This window comes from Aptenodytes patagonicus, chromosome 1 (genome assembly GCF_965638725.1).
Source record: "Aptenodytes patagonicus chromosome 1, bAptPat1.pri.cur, whole genome shotgun sequence".
NCBI classification, from domain to species: Eukaryota; Metazoa; Chordata; class Aves; order Sphenisciformes; family Spheniscidae; genus Aptenodytes; species Aptenodytes patagonicus.
In genome coordinates this window covers 34,615,317-34,633,450 of record NC_134949.1, presented here as the reverse complement: position 1 = coordinate 34,633,450, position 18,134 = coordinate 34,615,317, and the positions used below count along the sequence as shown (strand labels likewise).

At 36.4% G+C, this 18,134-nt stretch overlaps 1 protein-coding gene across 1 annotated transcript in view; it reads right to left on the bottom strand.

The window, feature by feature from the left end:
• The window catches only part of ARID2 (AT-rich interaction domain 2), a 109,894-nt gene that overhangs the window by 3,639 nt on the left and 88,121 nt on the right, over positions 1-18,134 (bottom strand). The window contains exons 16-20 of the mRNA XM_076331753.1: positions 10,793-10,941; positions 5,184-5,322; positions 5,003-5,088; positions 544-667; positions 365-456 (exon numbers count right to left, since the gene is read on the bottom strand). Of these exons, the coding sequence (XP_076187868.1) occupies positions 365-456; positions 544-667; positions 5,003-5,088; positions 5,184-5,322; positions 10,793-10,941 (590 nt within the window). The remainder of the gene's footprint in view (positions 1-364; positions 457-543; positions 668-5,002; positions 5,089-5,183; positions 5,323-10,792; positions 10,942-18,134) is intronic.

The following is an 18,134-nucleotide window of genomic DNA, read 5'->3' as shown; positions in this document are numbered from 1 at the left end:
TGAAAGGGTACTGCCAATGGGAAGTTGCTTACAGAAGAATTACTTTTCAGAGTCATGCAGTACTGCCTTCAGGAGGAAAAGGGACAGACCTACAGCAAAGGCTTCTCTCATCTGTCTCCAAAAAGTTAACCTGTCAAATTTACCAGACACATTTCAAAAGTCTGGATCACAAATACTGTCTTAGGTGAGGTGATGCTGAGCACTTGTGTGGGGAACTAAACAGTGCAGAACTGATAGAGAAATTGTACTGTCAATATACTTATTGTTTTTTTTAAAGGATAGGTAAAACCTACCTATTGTTTGGTACTGAAAAGAACAGAAACAACATTGCCCACTGGTATTAGAAGAATCATACGATGCTTACCTGCGACCACATTCTGAATATTTACCAATATTTTTTAATATTAAGGCAGCTGTTAATCGGATGTGTTTAGTTATTGGTCCCTCTTTTTCATCCTACAAAAATAAAGAGAAAAAAAAAGTAAAAGCCCCATAGTAGCAGGCAACAATTAATATCTAATACTTGAGTCGAACAATACTAACTGTGAAATCTCTGAAGACAAGGTTTCTTGATCCCCTCCTTAATGCCATTAGGGCAGCACTCGGATGATTCACAATAGCCTTCTGTGCTCTGGGAGTAGAGGCAGTACCCCCTGCAGCTGGCTGCCTACATTAGTAAAGAAAGAATTAATAAAAATAAGCTTTGCACCACTTTCTAGAAGATTAACAACTCTGAAAATTTATTTTGATAGTTTTTTAACCTATCTGAACAGAGACACAAAGATCCATTAATACTTGGTGCTGGTATGTGATTTGCCTTTTGTTTCCACAGAGATAAACGTTATTGCAAAGCCTTCAGAAGAGTCATGGGCTTTATTTTATGCGAAAAAACACTTATCTTGAAGAAGTACTGCTCATCACCCATGACATTTGTGATGGTAAAGTAATATATTGCACTAATGACATAGCCATTTCCTGAAGTGTACCTATTTAAAGGAATGTTTTATCAGACAGGATTTAACAGGAACTGTGATAGCAGCTATGTAAATGTCATCTGAGATTTGGCCAGAGAATGTCCTTAAAATATAGCTATTCAAACTTTACACAGCTCATCAGGACCATTAGACACTAAGACAATATAAAATACATATTAACTGTGGTTAGTGAGGAGTAATATAAAGTAACATGATTTAAGTTACGATCTAAGACATAAAACATCTAATTGTTAAATCAGATCAAACATTTGTAAAAACAATTACCTGTTACTGCAGCTTTCAGACTGAGATTAATAAATTAAGCAGGGTATTTTAAAGCTGGTACAAATAACAAACATAGCAGAAGCAAATTCTCCATTTTCAGTATTAACACTGAAGTCAAAGCTCTGTTTCATGCAAAACTTTTAAATTACTCATACAATTAGAGTTTAGAATGTATAAATATGCAACTTCACTTAATAAGACTCAATGTCATCTCAAAGGAAAGTTTTGCAGTATCAATGGTGCAAAATATCACCACGCTTCAATATATTGAACAATATTATTATGAAGCCTTTTAATACCCTAGTAGAACCTGATTAGAACATCTCAATATACTAGAAATATACAGTAGTGCTTACTTGCAAAGGTAGCATAAATCAAATGTAAATGTTCCATTTTTTAAAATGAAAGTTAGCCTGTAAGAGTATTATTTAGGCATCTTTCACTGTAAGTGAATATTCTAAGAATAAAACTTGAATTCTCTATTCAGAGAGACTTTCTTCATGATCTGAAATTCTAACAAGGAAACCTAGTTAAAAATTAGAAAAGGCTTCATATGAGTGGTTTTAAACCACAAAACAGAAAATTAAGAAGCAGTAACAGACAGACTCCTCCCTAAAACCAGCTCATAATCACGCTGTCATCCTCCCCTGAATGGAAATAAGAGTTTGAAAACCTTCATGAAGTAAAGGCAGAAAGGGCAGGGGCTGAATTAAGAAACTGTTGGGCAATGACATATGTCTGTAGGAGACTGAGTACCACAATAAAGGAATTATCATCTTCATTTTTAATTTCTGGAACATTTTTGTTTTCCTTATATTGAGAAGAATAAGGATTCATCAATAGAGGCTGTTCTGAATGTCTCTCTTCAACAGCTATCATACTACATTTTAGAAAGTTGAAGTACTATTGCCTCGATTCTAGAAATATTGAAAAAGGGACAATTGCAATTAATTAGGAGGATCTTAAAAGATTGTCTTCTCTCTTTGATTTTGGAAAAAAAGAAGTTGATAAAAAGTTACTGAGTCATCAAGTGGACTGACTTGTGTCTGTGGGCAAGTATCTCTCTCAAGAAACATCTAGATTTCTTGAATTTCTTTAATTATATTATCAACTTAACTTCAAACCATACCATTCATCTTGTGATTTAAAGTTATCTCCTGCCCCACTCCCATGGTGCATGAAGAATATTTTGGTAGCTCACGCTACCACCTTTGCTTCAGTGGCAACAAGGAAAAAAATCAACGCGAATCCAAAAAGATTCAAATGCACAAAGCTACAGTCAACATACAGTTAATTGCTAGTGCTACCTGACCTTCCAGAATGTAATATTCAGCTACCTCTGAAAACCAGAAGAGGAAGAGTTAATATAATACAACTTTAAAAGCAAAGAAATACAGAATTAAGGTATACAACCAACTCTGTAATGCAGCTTAACTTTGCCTACCTGGTTCTAGCAAAAGCCATTACAGATTTTTTCAAGTATGTATGGCGTTATGATAGACAGAAATGATGATTAGGGGAATGGGCCCTTGTTTTTTACACTGTTCCACAGGGTTTTTTTCCGGCACCAATAACACTCACTCTATCTGCACTCTCTGAGGTAAGTGTAGTTTTGCTAAACGGTGAGGGATTAAGTGAAGAAAGTTGGCCTAATTAATGCCTAAAAGTTGATGGCTTATACATACTTCATCTTAGCACCAGTTCTAAGTTGTTTCAGCTCCATACAAGAGTTTAGTCATATGGACTATCAGTGCTGTGCCGATACATCTGACAAGTTTCTAGGACTCAACAAAAAGTCAATTAAGCCAAAACCTTGTAAGTCAGCTTTGAGACATGACCATGTAAAGCCAACTTGAGGTGACCTGCTGGAGCAAGCTTAGAGTTTCATCTGACAAGTCACTGATTCTGGAAAGCAAATTATCAAGTCTTGTCTCCCTCAGGTAGCTAGATGCCCTTTTCAGTTGTGCGAAATAACTCTGTGGCAGCACTCTAAGATTATGTGGGTTACACATTACATGTAATCAAAATATTCCTGTTTCTTGATTGCTTCTTTGGTAAAAGAGGAGTAATGGTGACATGAGGGAAGAGACTAAAAGTAACAGACAGGGAACCTCTATGATTTCATAAAACAGCTGAGTGTATTAACTGTCGTGAGTGCTGACAGAGAAAGGTCTCATCCCTTCCTTTTGTTCTAGCCCACCTCCTGTACTGGTGTTCAACTGACTGTAAGGCAAGTGTATTCCACTCATCTGGCAAACCCACTTTTTTGATTGATTAGGTTTTTTTAAAAAACAGAACTGATTTACCATGCAATCAGACAAAAACTAAAGCTAGTTCTCTCACTGTCAGCAGCGCATGAGAAGGAACAAGGGATGGTAGGGAGAGTCAAAACATCCTACTTTGAGTAGTGGAATGCTCTTATTTCAACTTGTATTCTGAAATCACATCCTTAGTACCTTGTGATATGGCAGTCTCTATACTTCAGCGAGAACTGGTTATGCATATAAACTCCTGCTTTCTGAATCTGACCTAATTAGGGAATTCTGCCTTAGAACAGAGGATGTATGAACCTTTTTTCTAATATGAGTACCTGCGCCAATTTTAAAGAAGCCTGTGAAGACACAGAGCTACTGGATGTGTTACCTGTGTGATGGAACATTTTTGAAAAGGCAGAGTTGAGATCACAACATGCTAGTAGATGGTATCAGCCCTACGCTTCCCACTTACCAAGTATTTAAGACTATATTACCATCATTCTTCATTTTGTGGTTTTCAGAGGTCTGAATGTTGTTCAGTGTAATGAAACAAGGCACCATAAAGCAATCATAAGTCTGTGTTAAGAAGTTTGTTTATATTAAAAAATAAAAGGACTCCCGAACAAAATTTCTCAGCTTCCATACCTAACTTTCTCTGCTGCCTCCAGCAGCTTGGTAGCAATTTAACTAGCCACAGAACAGACTGCAAAAATCTGCCTGGGACCATGTAATTACATCTTTAGCTTGCAACAGAGAGATTCCAGTTAGTTACTAATAAAGATCTAGTCTTAATACATTTATACAAGTAACTGAACCCTGAGTAACTCCAATATTAACAGAACCATCCCCACAACTCCACAGCAATAGGGCTGCGCTCTCCAATATTAATTCCAGATGGTTGAAATCATTTTGGGAAAGAAAAGAGCCAAATTTGATTCCAGGTAGCGGCACAAAATTAGAAGACTCAGAGGAGCTGGTATTTATCTTGTTTGCTTGTTTAAAGGAAAAAGTGTATTACAAAAGTCCCTGGATCAAATCACCCCAAATTTAGACCACAAAACTGGAAGGAATACAGCAAGTTACAAGACAATCCATCTCAACTGTATGAAACAGCTGAACTGTACACAACAAATAACTTCCCATTCGGATTACGAGCACTTTCCTGTTATAATAAAAGTTATAAAATGCTGTCCAGTTGGGAAAAATCAGGTGAATATGTTGAGAACAATGTTCATCACAGAGTATTGACCATACACCTTAAAGAATTACCTGTTCTCTTTATAACAACTGCAACCACATCTCCCCCACCAGAATCTACTCCCTCTTTTGCCCATTTTGACTTACTGAAATGGAACTCAAATTTGATTGCTGTTATAGACTCTATATATGCAGAGTTTCACCTGATAAATCAAGTTATAAATACACAAATTCTTCCAATAATTTCTAATCCTCTTTGTCACTACCGCTAGTGAGGCTCAGGTCTCTTACTTATTGGAAGGCTTCTGATTTCCTGCTTGTCCATGTTCATCTTGCTTTAATCCTGCAAGCAAAGCATCTCTGGAACAGTGCTTATCCTGTTCAGGGAAAAGAGAAAGACAGTGAGAAAGGTGTGTGAAAATTTACCAATTCCTACTATTTTCTGAAGTATTACGTGAAAGAAAATCTGCACCTGTAAATGGGTAATGAAGGAAAACCTCTGCCGCTGGAAAGGTTCACATCCCTCCCATAAGCACTGCCCCGGGTAGACATCTTTTCCTCCATGTTCAGTTGCTGCATGATAGAAAACTTGTGATGGTGTTTGAAACCACCTACAAAAAGAGGGGGAGGGGAATTTAAGTTGGGGTTTTTTTTTCCAGTTAATGGTAAAGCACAGATATCACAAACATAAATGCATACTGGCTAAACATTTTTATTTTCTGAAATGAGACATGCATTGATAAATGCAAAGTTGTCAAATTTTGAAAAGAAAAACATGTACATATATAACCAGTGAGCTACCAATAAATGGCAATATGGTTTTGCCAAATCCGATTGAAATATCACGCTTCTATTTTTCTATTAATACTTTACCAAAGAAATAACACATGCTAATTCCAACAGATCCATTATCTGCAATACAAGCAAAATACAGTAATAAACAGCTACAAAAGTTGGGTTTCATGTATTCCTTTTCCTGTTTTCCTTCTTTACTGGCAGTCATACTCAGACCTTATTTAAACTTTAATTGGGAAAAAGAGATGCACACCATTCATCCTATTTGCTCTCAATACTGCACGCTTGTCAAAACTGATGGAATAAGAGATCAATCTAAAATTAGTGCTCTTTAGCACCTGAATTCTAAATATCGGAAAAATGGCTAGATATCATTTCCTGATGCACACAGAAGTAAAAAAATGTCACTTATGTGACCCTTTTTAACATCTTCACTTAAACCTCAATTTTTAAATGACTTTCCAAAACCTCAAACTAACCACTTTGCCTGCCGACAGCCCCAAAGCACAGGACATGAGGTATTTCAGCAAATGAAGTGCTTCTGCATCAATAGAAAAGATGAAGTTGTCCTAAGCCTGGCCCTGTAATACTCTCGACAGTGTATTTTGTGTTTTCTGTATGTTCTATTTGGTGAGAGCTCAGGTGTGACATAACCTTATACTGAGTTCAGCCCAGTAAGGGCTTTCTTCCATTTCAAAGTGGTAGAAGAGTTACAACTCGCTGTGAATGCCACCTCAAAATACTGGTGAGTCAACAGTTCTTAAACAGTTCTTAGATTTGTATTTTCCAATTGTCACATAGACAAAAGATGTGTTATTTTAACATGTATCAGATGGTAATGGAGAACCACTATATTTCAAACAATATTAAATTAAAATAGTGAGTGACTCAAAGTATGTTTTTTTTTCGTCTAGATACACCTTAAAAAGTATCTCAAGTGTTACAAATTACATCCCTTACTTCAACAGAGAAAAAATGACCAAAATAAACAAAAGACTTAGCTGCTTGCAATTCATTTCGATACAACTAACCCAGCTCATCAACACCCACTTAAGGCCTGAGCAGAAGAGGTCTAGAAACCTAGTTGCTGCCATTTGGGAAGTCATTACCACCAGCTGTCTTCACACACTTGCTGGACCGATGCCACTGGCACCGCAGTCTTACTGAACAGGAAACACATGCACCCACCTCAGCTACTCCGGTTCACATGCCAGTATTTTAGTTTCAGTTAACAAGAAAAGTATTTGTGTCAAGATGTTCAACCCCCTGGGGCTGAACAGTGCCAAGAGGGAGATGACCTCCAATCAGAGACTTACGGCAAGCAGACAAGGATGAAGCAACACCTTAAACCTCCAGCAGTCGTTTATGGACAAGTTCAAGTCAGAACTCTCAGCATATGAATAGCAGATCAGTAGGTGCTTTGATCCAGCCACCTCCTTCCATATCCTACCACTCATTTCAATACTGTCCATTATGCAAACATACTTGCAATCGATACGTAGGCCTAAGTGTACAGATTACACTGAACCCTTTATAGGGTTACCTGAACCCTATAAAGGTGTCAAAGAGCTAATTTCACCCAGAGACAAGTCTTCGTTATAAACTGAATCCCACTGCAATAACCACCTGTAATACAGCAATTACCTTCTGCATAGGCAATAAATACTACTCTCTTAAAAAGCATTCATCTTTTCCATGCCAGTCAGCTCTTACTGAAGGGAAGCTGGTAAGGAGAAATACCTGCCTCTTGCCGTTGGTCCAGACAGCCCATAGTAGGAAATGAAAATAAAATGTTTTACATCTACATTGGCTCAACAGCAAAAGTTGATGTTTCAGAGGACAGAAAGATGTCTTTCCACAATGAAGGGGAAAGTCAGTATGTAAACTTAAGCCTGGCACAAACCTATTTATGAATAATTCCTGGCATGGATGAAAGAAATTTCATGGCATAAGTGAAACCCAAAATGTAGTTTAAAACACTTTATTCAACATGGCAAGGCTTTAAGAAAAATAAAGCTATTTCAGCTATGTTGGTTAATTCACTGTATAATACATTCAGTGCTATACTTCAATCACTGATCTAAGAAGATTCAAATTTACTACCATTTTGCAGAGAAAAACTGTCTTTCCTTAAAGAAACACCTAAACGTAGTAATAAAAAAAAAGCTTAAGTACTGAGAATATGGTCAGTTGAGTCTAGACTCTTGTTTCCCATTTAATTTCTCCATCATTCTGCTTGGCTGCTGAACAGAACATTAAACTAACGGCTGACTTGACAGGCAGTGGAGATCCAATAGCATCTCCAATTTACTTTTTAAATACAAAGCAATTCAAGAGCAGACATCTCCTGCCTACCTGTGAAACAAAATAGCAGCTTTTAAATTAAGTTGAATACAATTAGCAGTACTTGCAGACAACTGAACTTCAAAGGAAAACACCTACTTTCTGTTACATCCTCAATGCAAAGTAGTGTGCTGACTGACACCTTTCAGAGTTTTACTTCCACTTCAGATACTAAGCCTGAATACATCTGCGAGAGGCCAATCATTACAACTATTTGAATAATTGGGCCCAATCTGGTTGTGGTCTTCAGACATTACTAAATCCGTTGCATTTTATTTCAAAATCTTGGTATAATGTTTCCTAATTCAGTTGTAAAAAACAAAACAGCAGAACCCACACCCACGCCACTGGAATGTTGCTGACTGCAGCAGCCAAGTTAGTATGTTCTTTTTCTACCCGCTATTTTATTTATTCGTATTTATTCCAATTCTCAGTAAAATGTTTTTGAAGACCTTCACTGCCTTCTGCAATACATCCTGGAAGGGAAACCTAATGCTAGTATGTTGAGAGAATTAAACTAAAGAATATGCATAGAGAAACAGGTACAAATGACTATATCAAATTTACCTCCTGTCATATCTTTCCACTTAATTGTGAACACCATGAAAGAAACACTGTTTTATCATTCTACTATGATGAACCTGCCTGCTTAATACCTAGGAAAAAAAATTGCTAAGCAATCATGAATGAAACTAAGTAGTGGATGTAAAGTGCACATAGACTAAATGATCTACTCAAAAGAATCTTCTTGTTTCCTGCTTAAACAACTCAATAAAACCAGCTAAGATTGAGAGCTCTAAATAAAACAGTCACAATAACAGGTGGCAATCCCAGATTTTTCTTTATGTCTGGTAGAAGCAGAAAGCCTATAGGACCTTTGATACTCCTGTTTTTAATCAGGCTGTTGAAGGAATATGAATAAACAATATACATTTGAGGAAGATGCTAATTTAACATTTTGGTCCTCTCTTCACCACAGAGAACGCTGAGTGTAATGTTTATCTAAACTGTTTTTAGGCCGGGGCTGAAATAAATATTTTAGAAGTGAGAGACAGCATAAGAACAACAACTGTGTGTCACATGGACTACAATCTATCAATGCAAAATCTCTGAAGGCTTTTGAAAATAATGAAACTTAACCATGAACAAAAACCAATACAGTGAGTAACAACAGGAGAAACTAAAACAGCAGAAATAATACACTATCTTTAAAAAAAAACCATAGAGATCAACTTGTAAAATATGAGCCTCATAGCCCTTAACTTCAGTCTCAGGAAAACTTACTGGAATAGTATTTTAAGATAGACTTACAGAAAGACTGATAATGTAAGGTAATCATAGTTGTATTGTTCCTCCTCCTGCCCCAAAATTTGTCTGCACATATTCACATCCTAGTTCACATGTGACATCAGCTTGTTCCATGGCTAGATGTCATCTCAACTCTACACAACTCATCCTACATAACTTTAGACATAGAAGAAAGTTGGTGATTAACTTATGCTTCAAACCTGTAGTTCAGCAAACTCTTCAAGACGGTATAAATTGGCAAGGCTTCTGCTAAGAAACCACCCCAGCTTTTCATTTCCACTTCAGTACAACCCAGTCTTGTACCAATACAGGTGTTTATGCATCTATTGTGCAGCCAGCAGAGTATGGCTCTACGGTAATATTTACTAGTAGTAAAGGAGTAAAGTAAAAAGTAAAGCCTTACATGTATTTCTTACATAGAGAAGTGTCACCTACCAAAGAAACAAAAATCACTTTTAAGTTGAAAACAGGGCAATGATTTAAAGAACGCCAGATCTCTACAGCAGCAGTCAGAGTCCTATCTAAAATCCATGTCTTGCATTGACTTAATGATCTTTGAATTATGTTTGTAAGGAATGAAAGAAACAGAAATTACAGCTTCAGGGGTCTACAGATTAACTCTCCATCAGTATTCCTCTAATTCTGTTCAAATGCCTCATTTTCACCATTGGTTCCAAAGATTCGAACGTCTCCATCATTTCATCCCAACTTTCTGAATGTCTACATACCAGCTTTGTGCCAAATCAGCTCGTCTTTATGCTCCCTTTGTCTTGTCCTACAACGATGAAGTGTCTCACCCTTCTTCATGCCCATCCTATGTTTTGCAATTTCTCTGTTTTCAAAGTGGCTATTTGACAACTACCTTTGTTTCACCAATCTGTACCCTTCATTGAAAACTAAGCATGTTCATAAGCCTATGTTATTTTAAACAATCAGTGTCAGGATATACATACTGATAACAAGGGTAGAATCATGTTTTTATAAGCCTACATCCAAAAGTGTGCTAGCTCACTCTTCTCTCTTTTAAGGACAACAACAAAAAATAAAAGAAAGTCTAATTATTACTGTCTAGTCTTAAGGCTAAGTACCTTTTTATTTCCTTTCATGACAATGGAGTCCTGTGGCACACAAATGGTACCATAATTACTAAAATTAGTCATAATCTAAATAAGACTTTGACCAGAACACAGAAGTGCAACACCCTGCTCTTGCAAAACTGGAAACACAAGAAAGATTAAAGGCTGGAAACATAAGAAAATGTCAAGACATGATTTGTAACTGGAGTACAGTAACTATTTTTGTATTTTCAATACAGAGAACAAGCTTCAGAGCTAGGATTTTTTTTTAACTTAACTACATGACAATATTTTATTTATTACTGAAGAATCAATATATTAAAAGAAAGCAACATAATGCTCATTTTATGCTCTGAAGTATAATTGAGAGCAGTTAAATGTCGTGCACTCCCCCATCTCAGCTTCAGCTTCCTCAGCACTTTTCACTTTTTCTTTTCCCCACTGACAAAGTATAAGGTAACTTAAGGAAACAGAATGGATAGAACTTGTAGAATCACCCTCTATATACAAGCATCTGTTACATATTAGTAAAAAGTAGTTAAATAAACGAGCCATTTACTTTTTACAAGATTGCCACAGACACATGAAGTTCTGTCCAGGTTTTTTCATTTGCTCTGCATGCTGACTTGCTGCAGTGTATGAAGGCGGCTGCAAATTGATCTGCTGGCCCTGCACTTGCACTGTTGGTATCGACGTTGCAGGTGTGCTCTGTAGAGAAAGTTAAAACACAGTTTTAAACAGGACTTATTTCAAGACGACATACAGTTTACTGTTTGTTCAAAGATCTCTTGTTTTACACTTCAATCAACCACAAGTTTTCAGATTTTAAAACTTTGAACTCTGAATAAGCATTAATAACACGACAGACATACAACTTTTACACTGTAGTATTTCTGCAGAAGTTTCTAATATTCAAATTACTAAACCTTATGCCCAAATTCAAATACAGAATTATGACCGCAAAGGAATTTCTCAAGGGCACTAGTGAAACAAAGGTTAGCATTATTTTGCAAAGACTTTATTTGTTTTTTAAGAAAAGAAAAACACATGCAAACTCAAGGGGTTGCAGTATCATCAGCACAGGGAGTAGTTTGCTTTCCTATGTAAATGTAGGAGAAAATATTGCTAAAAGAAGTAAAATAAGCATCTAAAAAACTGTTTTATGTTCTTTGATTAAATGGTTTTATGTGCTGCGTCTGTGGAATTCTTGAACTGCCACATTAGTACACATCAGCCTGTGTTACAGCATGCGTAAGAAAAGGTAAATTGAACAATGCTGAAGAAACACTATCAAAGACCAGCAGGCTCAAACTACGACATACCTTTTTCTCTATAAAACTTGGCAAATTATATAATTCTTTAAGCTCCTGTAAAACCAGCCAGCACACGTACCTTTGTACCGAACACCACATGCCCAGAATGCCTAAACACGCCGCGCAACTTGTATACAGTGAAATACAAACATTTCAGAAAGGAAAAAGATGTAATATTGCAGGGGAGCAAGGGGAACAAGACACTTATTTTAACAGTGAATAACAATTATCTTAGAAGTGACCTAAAAAAGTTAAAAACAAAGCCAAAATATGTAATATATTTTTCTGAATAATAGATACTGAACACTAGACTTCCCCATTTCAGAAGAGTGTTTATGTTGGAACACTGTCTCTCTTCTTTCTTTTTTCCTAGAAGGCTTTGGCCAGCAAGATGTTTATAAAGATGATGACAATAAAAAAATTAAGCCTTTGAATATTATCTAGCAACCTAACATTCTTTTCCTCCCTCCTGTTAGAAAAGGAATGTAACACTTTTAAAGAGACCAAACAAAACTCCTTTCAAAGTCTGTGTTTAAGAATATTATAAAAGAACACTTTGTAGTGTTTTATATCCTGTTTACATCCTTACAGCTCTGTTACTGAATAGCTTTAGACTTTAACTGTAAAGAAACAGTTAAATGCAACTTCTGACATTAGATTTGCATATTGATTTTAAGTTTTCTTCCTGCTGCTCTCTACTGGCATTGAAGACAACAGTCACACAAGGTAACGAGTTAATAACTATCGCAGATCATACAACACTAATAACATGACCAAAAGGACAACAGAAAAGCTTCATCAAAACCAAAACACTTCCCATGTCCAAGCATAAATCCTGGTAAAAGTAAGACAAAACTCAGCACAGCACAACTATTGTATGATGCCCATGATCTGCCTGTGTGAAAAGTTGTAAGAAAGGACTCGAGTCCATTAGTCATAACTACAAATTATTTTGAATTCTGCAATGATTTTGATCTAAAGACCTCTAAGCTATTTTAACAGACTAGGTAATAAATCTTCACAATGTATCTTTTAACAAAAGGTAAACACAAGTGGAGCCTTTTAAAGATTGACGTCCCTTCAACAAGGCATTTTTAAAGTGAAGCTGAAAGTAAAATCATCGAGTGTCAGCAGTACAGCTTGTTTTGCAATCTTCACTTGGCATCCCGATATCAATATGTTATGATGGCCTTTATGTGACTTTTTATCCCTATAGAACTTCTGTCTCATTTAATGTGCTGGAGAGAGAGGGTGAGCTTACTGAATGAATTCAGTATTTCATTTAATTCTCATCATTCAATGTGTGGTTCATGTATTATTCACTCCATTCTAAGCAAACCCTGCAATTAATCCAGAATTATTAATTTTCTCAAGGGTTTTTCTGACAAGCTCTTCTAGTGGTATTCAAAGGTTTTAATACCGTCTCATTAAAAAAATTGTTTATTTCAAACAAGGAGATCTGAGATATACAACACAAAATGTTACATGCTGAAAATGAAAGAGCACAGAAAGGGAAACAATTTTCAGGACAAAGTTAAAATTCAGTTTTCCCTCCAATTTCTTTCTACCCTTTTTTTTCCAGTGAGAAAAAAAAAAGCTGATAAATTGAAAAGAAACGTGTAAAATAATTGTTGTTTAGAATTCTCTTATTACTGCTGTACTGCAAAGTAGAGTAGTTTCGCTCAAACTTGTAGCATTAGGCGGTTACAACTTCCATGTATTTTTAAATCAAATTTATTGCCTGCCTATCAACTGTGCTGATTATATTTTAAAATCAACAGATAAAGTGAAGCTACATTTGTTTTCCCAGGTTTTATTTTAGAAACATAAGTTCTATGTTCAAACATCTCAAAGCTTTCCTCTCTTCATTCAAGAGATCAGAAATACTGCTAATTTTTGTTTTCTTTTTTTCCCCTCCTCTATTTTCATGTATCAATTTAATAACGCATAATACACGGGACATCACTAAAATTAGGTATAGTCTTTGTTTTCCAGATATGAAATTCCTTTTTTCCAGAAACATACCTAGAAATACTTGCTATGTGCTACCTAGTTTACAGTACTGATATGCAATGATTATGTAAACTCACTTATTTCTTTAAGATATGGAACTATGATAGACATTTCATTTGTCCTAATAAAGTCTTTCTGGGAGAAGTAACATTGAAAAAAACTTCCCCGTGGCATAAAAATTTCACAAGATTTCCTCCTCTAGCAGAAACATTTAATGATTCCAGGTTCCTCAAGAAATCAAACGCCCAGTACTCTAGTACACTTGAAAGCATTTCATGGCATCTTTTTATATCCAGATTAGACCTCTCCGTGATATGATCTGCAATTGCCACCACTTAGCACTTTTGCAAATCAGATCTCACTGGATCTCGGGACTGAAAGGTACCTCGAGCAGCATCACTTAGCTCTTTTTTTGAAATACATAACCAAATCATATAACCCCTTTCTTAAGTTCACTGAGTGCCATTTTAAGGACTTACGCAGGATATAAATATATATATAAATAAAAATATATATATATAAATATATATATATAAATATAAAAATTATTGAGAAACTAAACACTAACGGAAGCAGAGCAGCTAAGTATGTATTTGTATTATACACACATATAAAGAATGCATTTATATTTAGCGATTTCCTGTCTCAAAGGATCTCAGCTACTCTGCAAAGTTTGCCCTAAGTGACAATTCCACATAAACTGACCTGCCAGTAACCACGCTTGACATGTTTCTGGGTGCCCCAGAACATAACAAATTGTGTTAAAGGAGCCAAAACTAATACACTGCACAAAGAAATGACTTGAGCATGAAAGGTAACAAGATACAGGGCAGTCTGAAGCAACTTTTTGAAAATAGGCACAGAAATACCATTCTCTGACAACTCGATTCTTTTCTTTAATCCAGTTTATGATGGCAACCCCTAAAATAGCAAGTTCTTCATTTGACTTCTGAATTCCTTTACAGGCTTTACGGGAGCTTTTCTGTTTTCCCTGTTGTTGATTACTAGGGTCTTGGCAGCAAGATCTTGACTCAAGGCATGTCTCTTAGCTCGCAGTGCCGGGGCACAGATGCAAAATCTCAAGTCTTGATGATAAAAGTTAGGATTTCTGTAACTTCAGTATCCTCTGTGCAAAGCTGGCTGAGTTAACCCAGGTTGCTGGCCATCAATAGTTTATCTCAGAGAAATAAAAGCTGACTGACCATATACTAAGGAAAGCAGAAAAAACAACCAGTCACTGTTCCATCACTTGTGGGCTCTTTACCTGAACTGCAAATTAAGGACATCTCAAAGACAACACCAGCTGTGGCCTGCATTAGCTCAGGTTCAGTGCTGTATTAATGCAGTTGTTCTGCTTTCCAGGTCAATTTTGTTCTTGCATGGAGACTGCACCATGCTCAGCTCCACTGGACATGACTAGAATCAGACAGGCTCTTCTAGCACCATGTTTCTTCTACCAGAAGCGTACTTGGTATCAGAGCTGAAGGCAAGGTCCAACATGGAGACATGGCAAATTTTGAACCATAGCTAGTAAACCTAGCTGAACTGGAGCTGCAAGGTAAGTAAGAGCCATCAGGATCCCTGCAATGGACTTCCCATCATAGCAGGTTCTGGCTCAGGCACAATTCCATCCCAGAAAGCAGCTTTTTTCATTATCCAGCTATTGCAATTCCTGTACAATAGAGAGCTGTGACTATATGCATAAAGAATTATTTGAGTACAAAGTAAAAAGCGGAGACAACTACTGAACTTTTTTTTTTCCAGTTATCTTAACTTTATCTTTAATTAACCTTAACTTTACCAGTTACCTTTAACAACAGTCATTTCTTACCCTCAAGATAAAAATGACACTTTTGAACTGATCACATAAGAGATAGCAACAAGGTATTAGCCTCATCAAGAGCCTGCACAGACTGTTAAAATGCAGATGGGGATGCTTTAAAGAATAGTCTTCCATCTTGCTCCCTGGGCCAATGAAAATCAGAATATGTTGCAACAGAGATAAATGTGACAGGCAACCAAGGCTAACAATGCTGGCTATACTACTCACAAAGTATGTTCCTTGAACTACACCCCTGATGCTTACTTTGAAGGCACCTGTTTGGTCACTCATCCAATTCATTTGGAAGGAAAATTATTTGACAGCAGTCTTCAAGGAATCACAAATTCAAGCATATAAAGTAAAAATATATATGTAAAAAAAATAATTTAGTAAAGTGTTGCAATATAAGACAGTGCTCAAATTCAATCAAGATTTTAAGAGCTAGTCTAAAATCTCTTACTACCCTACACATTGGTATTATAGATAAAATGTAAAACAATACAGATGGTCCTCTTAAGATTCTGCTTTCTTGGATGTATTTCTGTATTGATGTGGCTGATCTTGCCCTGACATTATGGTTTGCACTGAACTCTTAAACTACATAAATACAAACCCTTAATACCTGTACAGACTACTTACAGAACAGATACTACAGCCTACTTTTAATGAGCAGGAGATTTTATCTCTAGACTGGGTAACTTTAGATTGGGGGCGGGGGGGAAGAAAAAAAAAAAGGCAAGTCCAGCATAGTCATGAAAACTAAGAATAAAGCTAGGAGTTTTCTGCTAACTAGAATGGACTGTTTACAAAAGATACTAATTTATTTTTATGCACAAGAGTTCCTCCATTTGGGCACATAAGCTCCCTGCGTGGTAGGAATAACAAACCATATGGCTTGGGGCCAGAAATGGCCTCCACCTCTATTTCACGAATGGTGCCATTCCCTTTATGTATTAATGGGTAACTATTTTAGCATGACACCTGCCCATCTTATTTAAAAGGCCTACTGTGCCATCAGCAGGAGAATACGCTGATGGCAGTATTCTCAACAAGACCCAGCACGATGAGGGTCTTGTTGAAATATAGAGCCATATGCAGTTTAAAAGCATTAAACTGCATTTTTTCTCCCACCATTAATACGTGCACACCTACAGTAAATACATTTAACTCAATGTTAAACAATTATTAGTAAAAATATTTTTTAAAGTATCATAGGATTTACAGTTCAGTATTACTGAAAATTTTATGTTTAGCTCCTTCCTTATAATGAACATATATTAAAAGGTAGCTTATAAACTGAAAATGAATATAGCAGGATTTGAGTGTGAGGAAGGGGTCAGGTGGATAGGTAGGCACTAAAATAAATGTTCTTTTCTTGTTGTTAGATTACTGAGGTTTAAGTCTCCTTGTAACAGTGTGCTTCACAAGTGAAGAGCAATAAAAGCATAAAGATTCTGTATTTCAGTACTTCCAGCTGAGAAACTCATTAGCTCTGTGGCTAGGAATGAATTACACCTCCTGGGGCTACACACCTGCTTTCTGGTGCATGGTAATTCTCGGCTTCCCAATCAACAGAGAGCAGGAGCAAATAGTTAAGGCAATGCTCACACAGTTTTTACCACCTAAATTATCCACACAAGCATGTTTCAAGTGGGCGGCCTTGAGAGAAATGGGAGTGCATTGTTTATGAAGGGTTGACAGTGATGAGCAGGGAAGTGATTACTTTAAAAGCCAGATAAGGCAATTTAAATCAGATTTGCTCATTTCTAGGAACTTGGTGTGATATCAGAGCATTCCTTCAAAACACATACCAATTGGGACAAACCAACATGGTTATGTTCAACAGATGTTTTGGAGGCATTTGAAGAGGAGTAAGAAAAAGTGGAAAAGAAAATAAAATGTACAGGTAGGTAATTGCTCATTTCTTTTTCTTTTTCATCCACCGGTCCAGCACAACGCCTCAAGAAAGCAATAATCCAGGAGCAGGGAACACAGAAATAAAAGAAAAGGAAGCCAAGAAAGTAAAGTGCCAGTTCTGTCTCCTCTCAGACTACATTTCATGGGCTTACAAAACACAGATGGAAATAAAAGAATTGCAACACTGTGTGTATCATATGTTCCTCTTCTGACATAACCAATATACCCATAGCCTAATTTTTGTATAAAAATACAAAAAATAAAAAAGTCTTTAAAGTCAGCATATATGTCTTTTTCAATGAGTTCTGCTGAGGTGTACAATTAACATGGAACAGTGACAGATTATACACAGAAGATACCTGTACTTGTCTAACTGGATTTTGATAGCACTACATGGACTGTCCCATAAACAGCAAGTATATAATTTTCATTATTTTAGTAGGCCATTTAAAGCAACATTTTTCCCCCCAAACATATAATACCAGCCCATTTCAAACTACCTTTCATATCATGAAACAAATCTTCTCTTAACTTTTACATTCCCTTAAGAATTATTTCACTCTTTTTCTTGCTTTCCTTAGTTTTCACTTTGCTGTTCCCTTCCCTCCCCTGTTTGTCTGTCCTTCCTTATCTTCAGTTCAAGCATCTTCCCTTTCTCCTCTCTGCAGTTCATGACAACTAATCCTGCTGTAGTTGCATAAGCACTACTCTCCTCCCCCTTCTGTCCTCTACATCTCCTTTTCCAGCCTTCCTGTTGGGTTGTAATTTTATTACAAATTTTCTTCCTCTCTCCCTTTCTCACTTCTCTGAAATACAAGCTCTAGTTGTATTTTAAG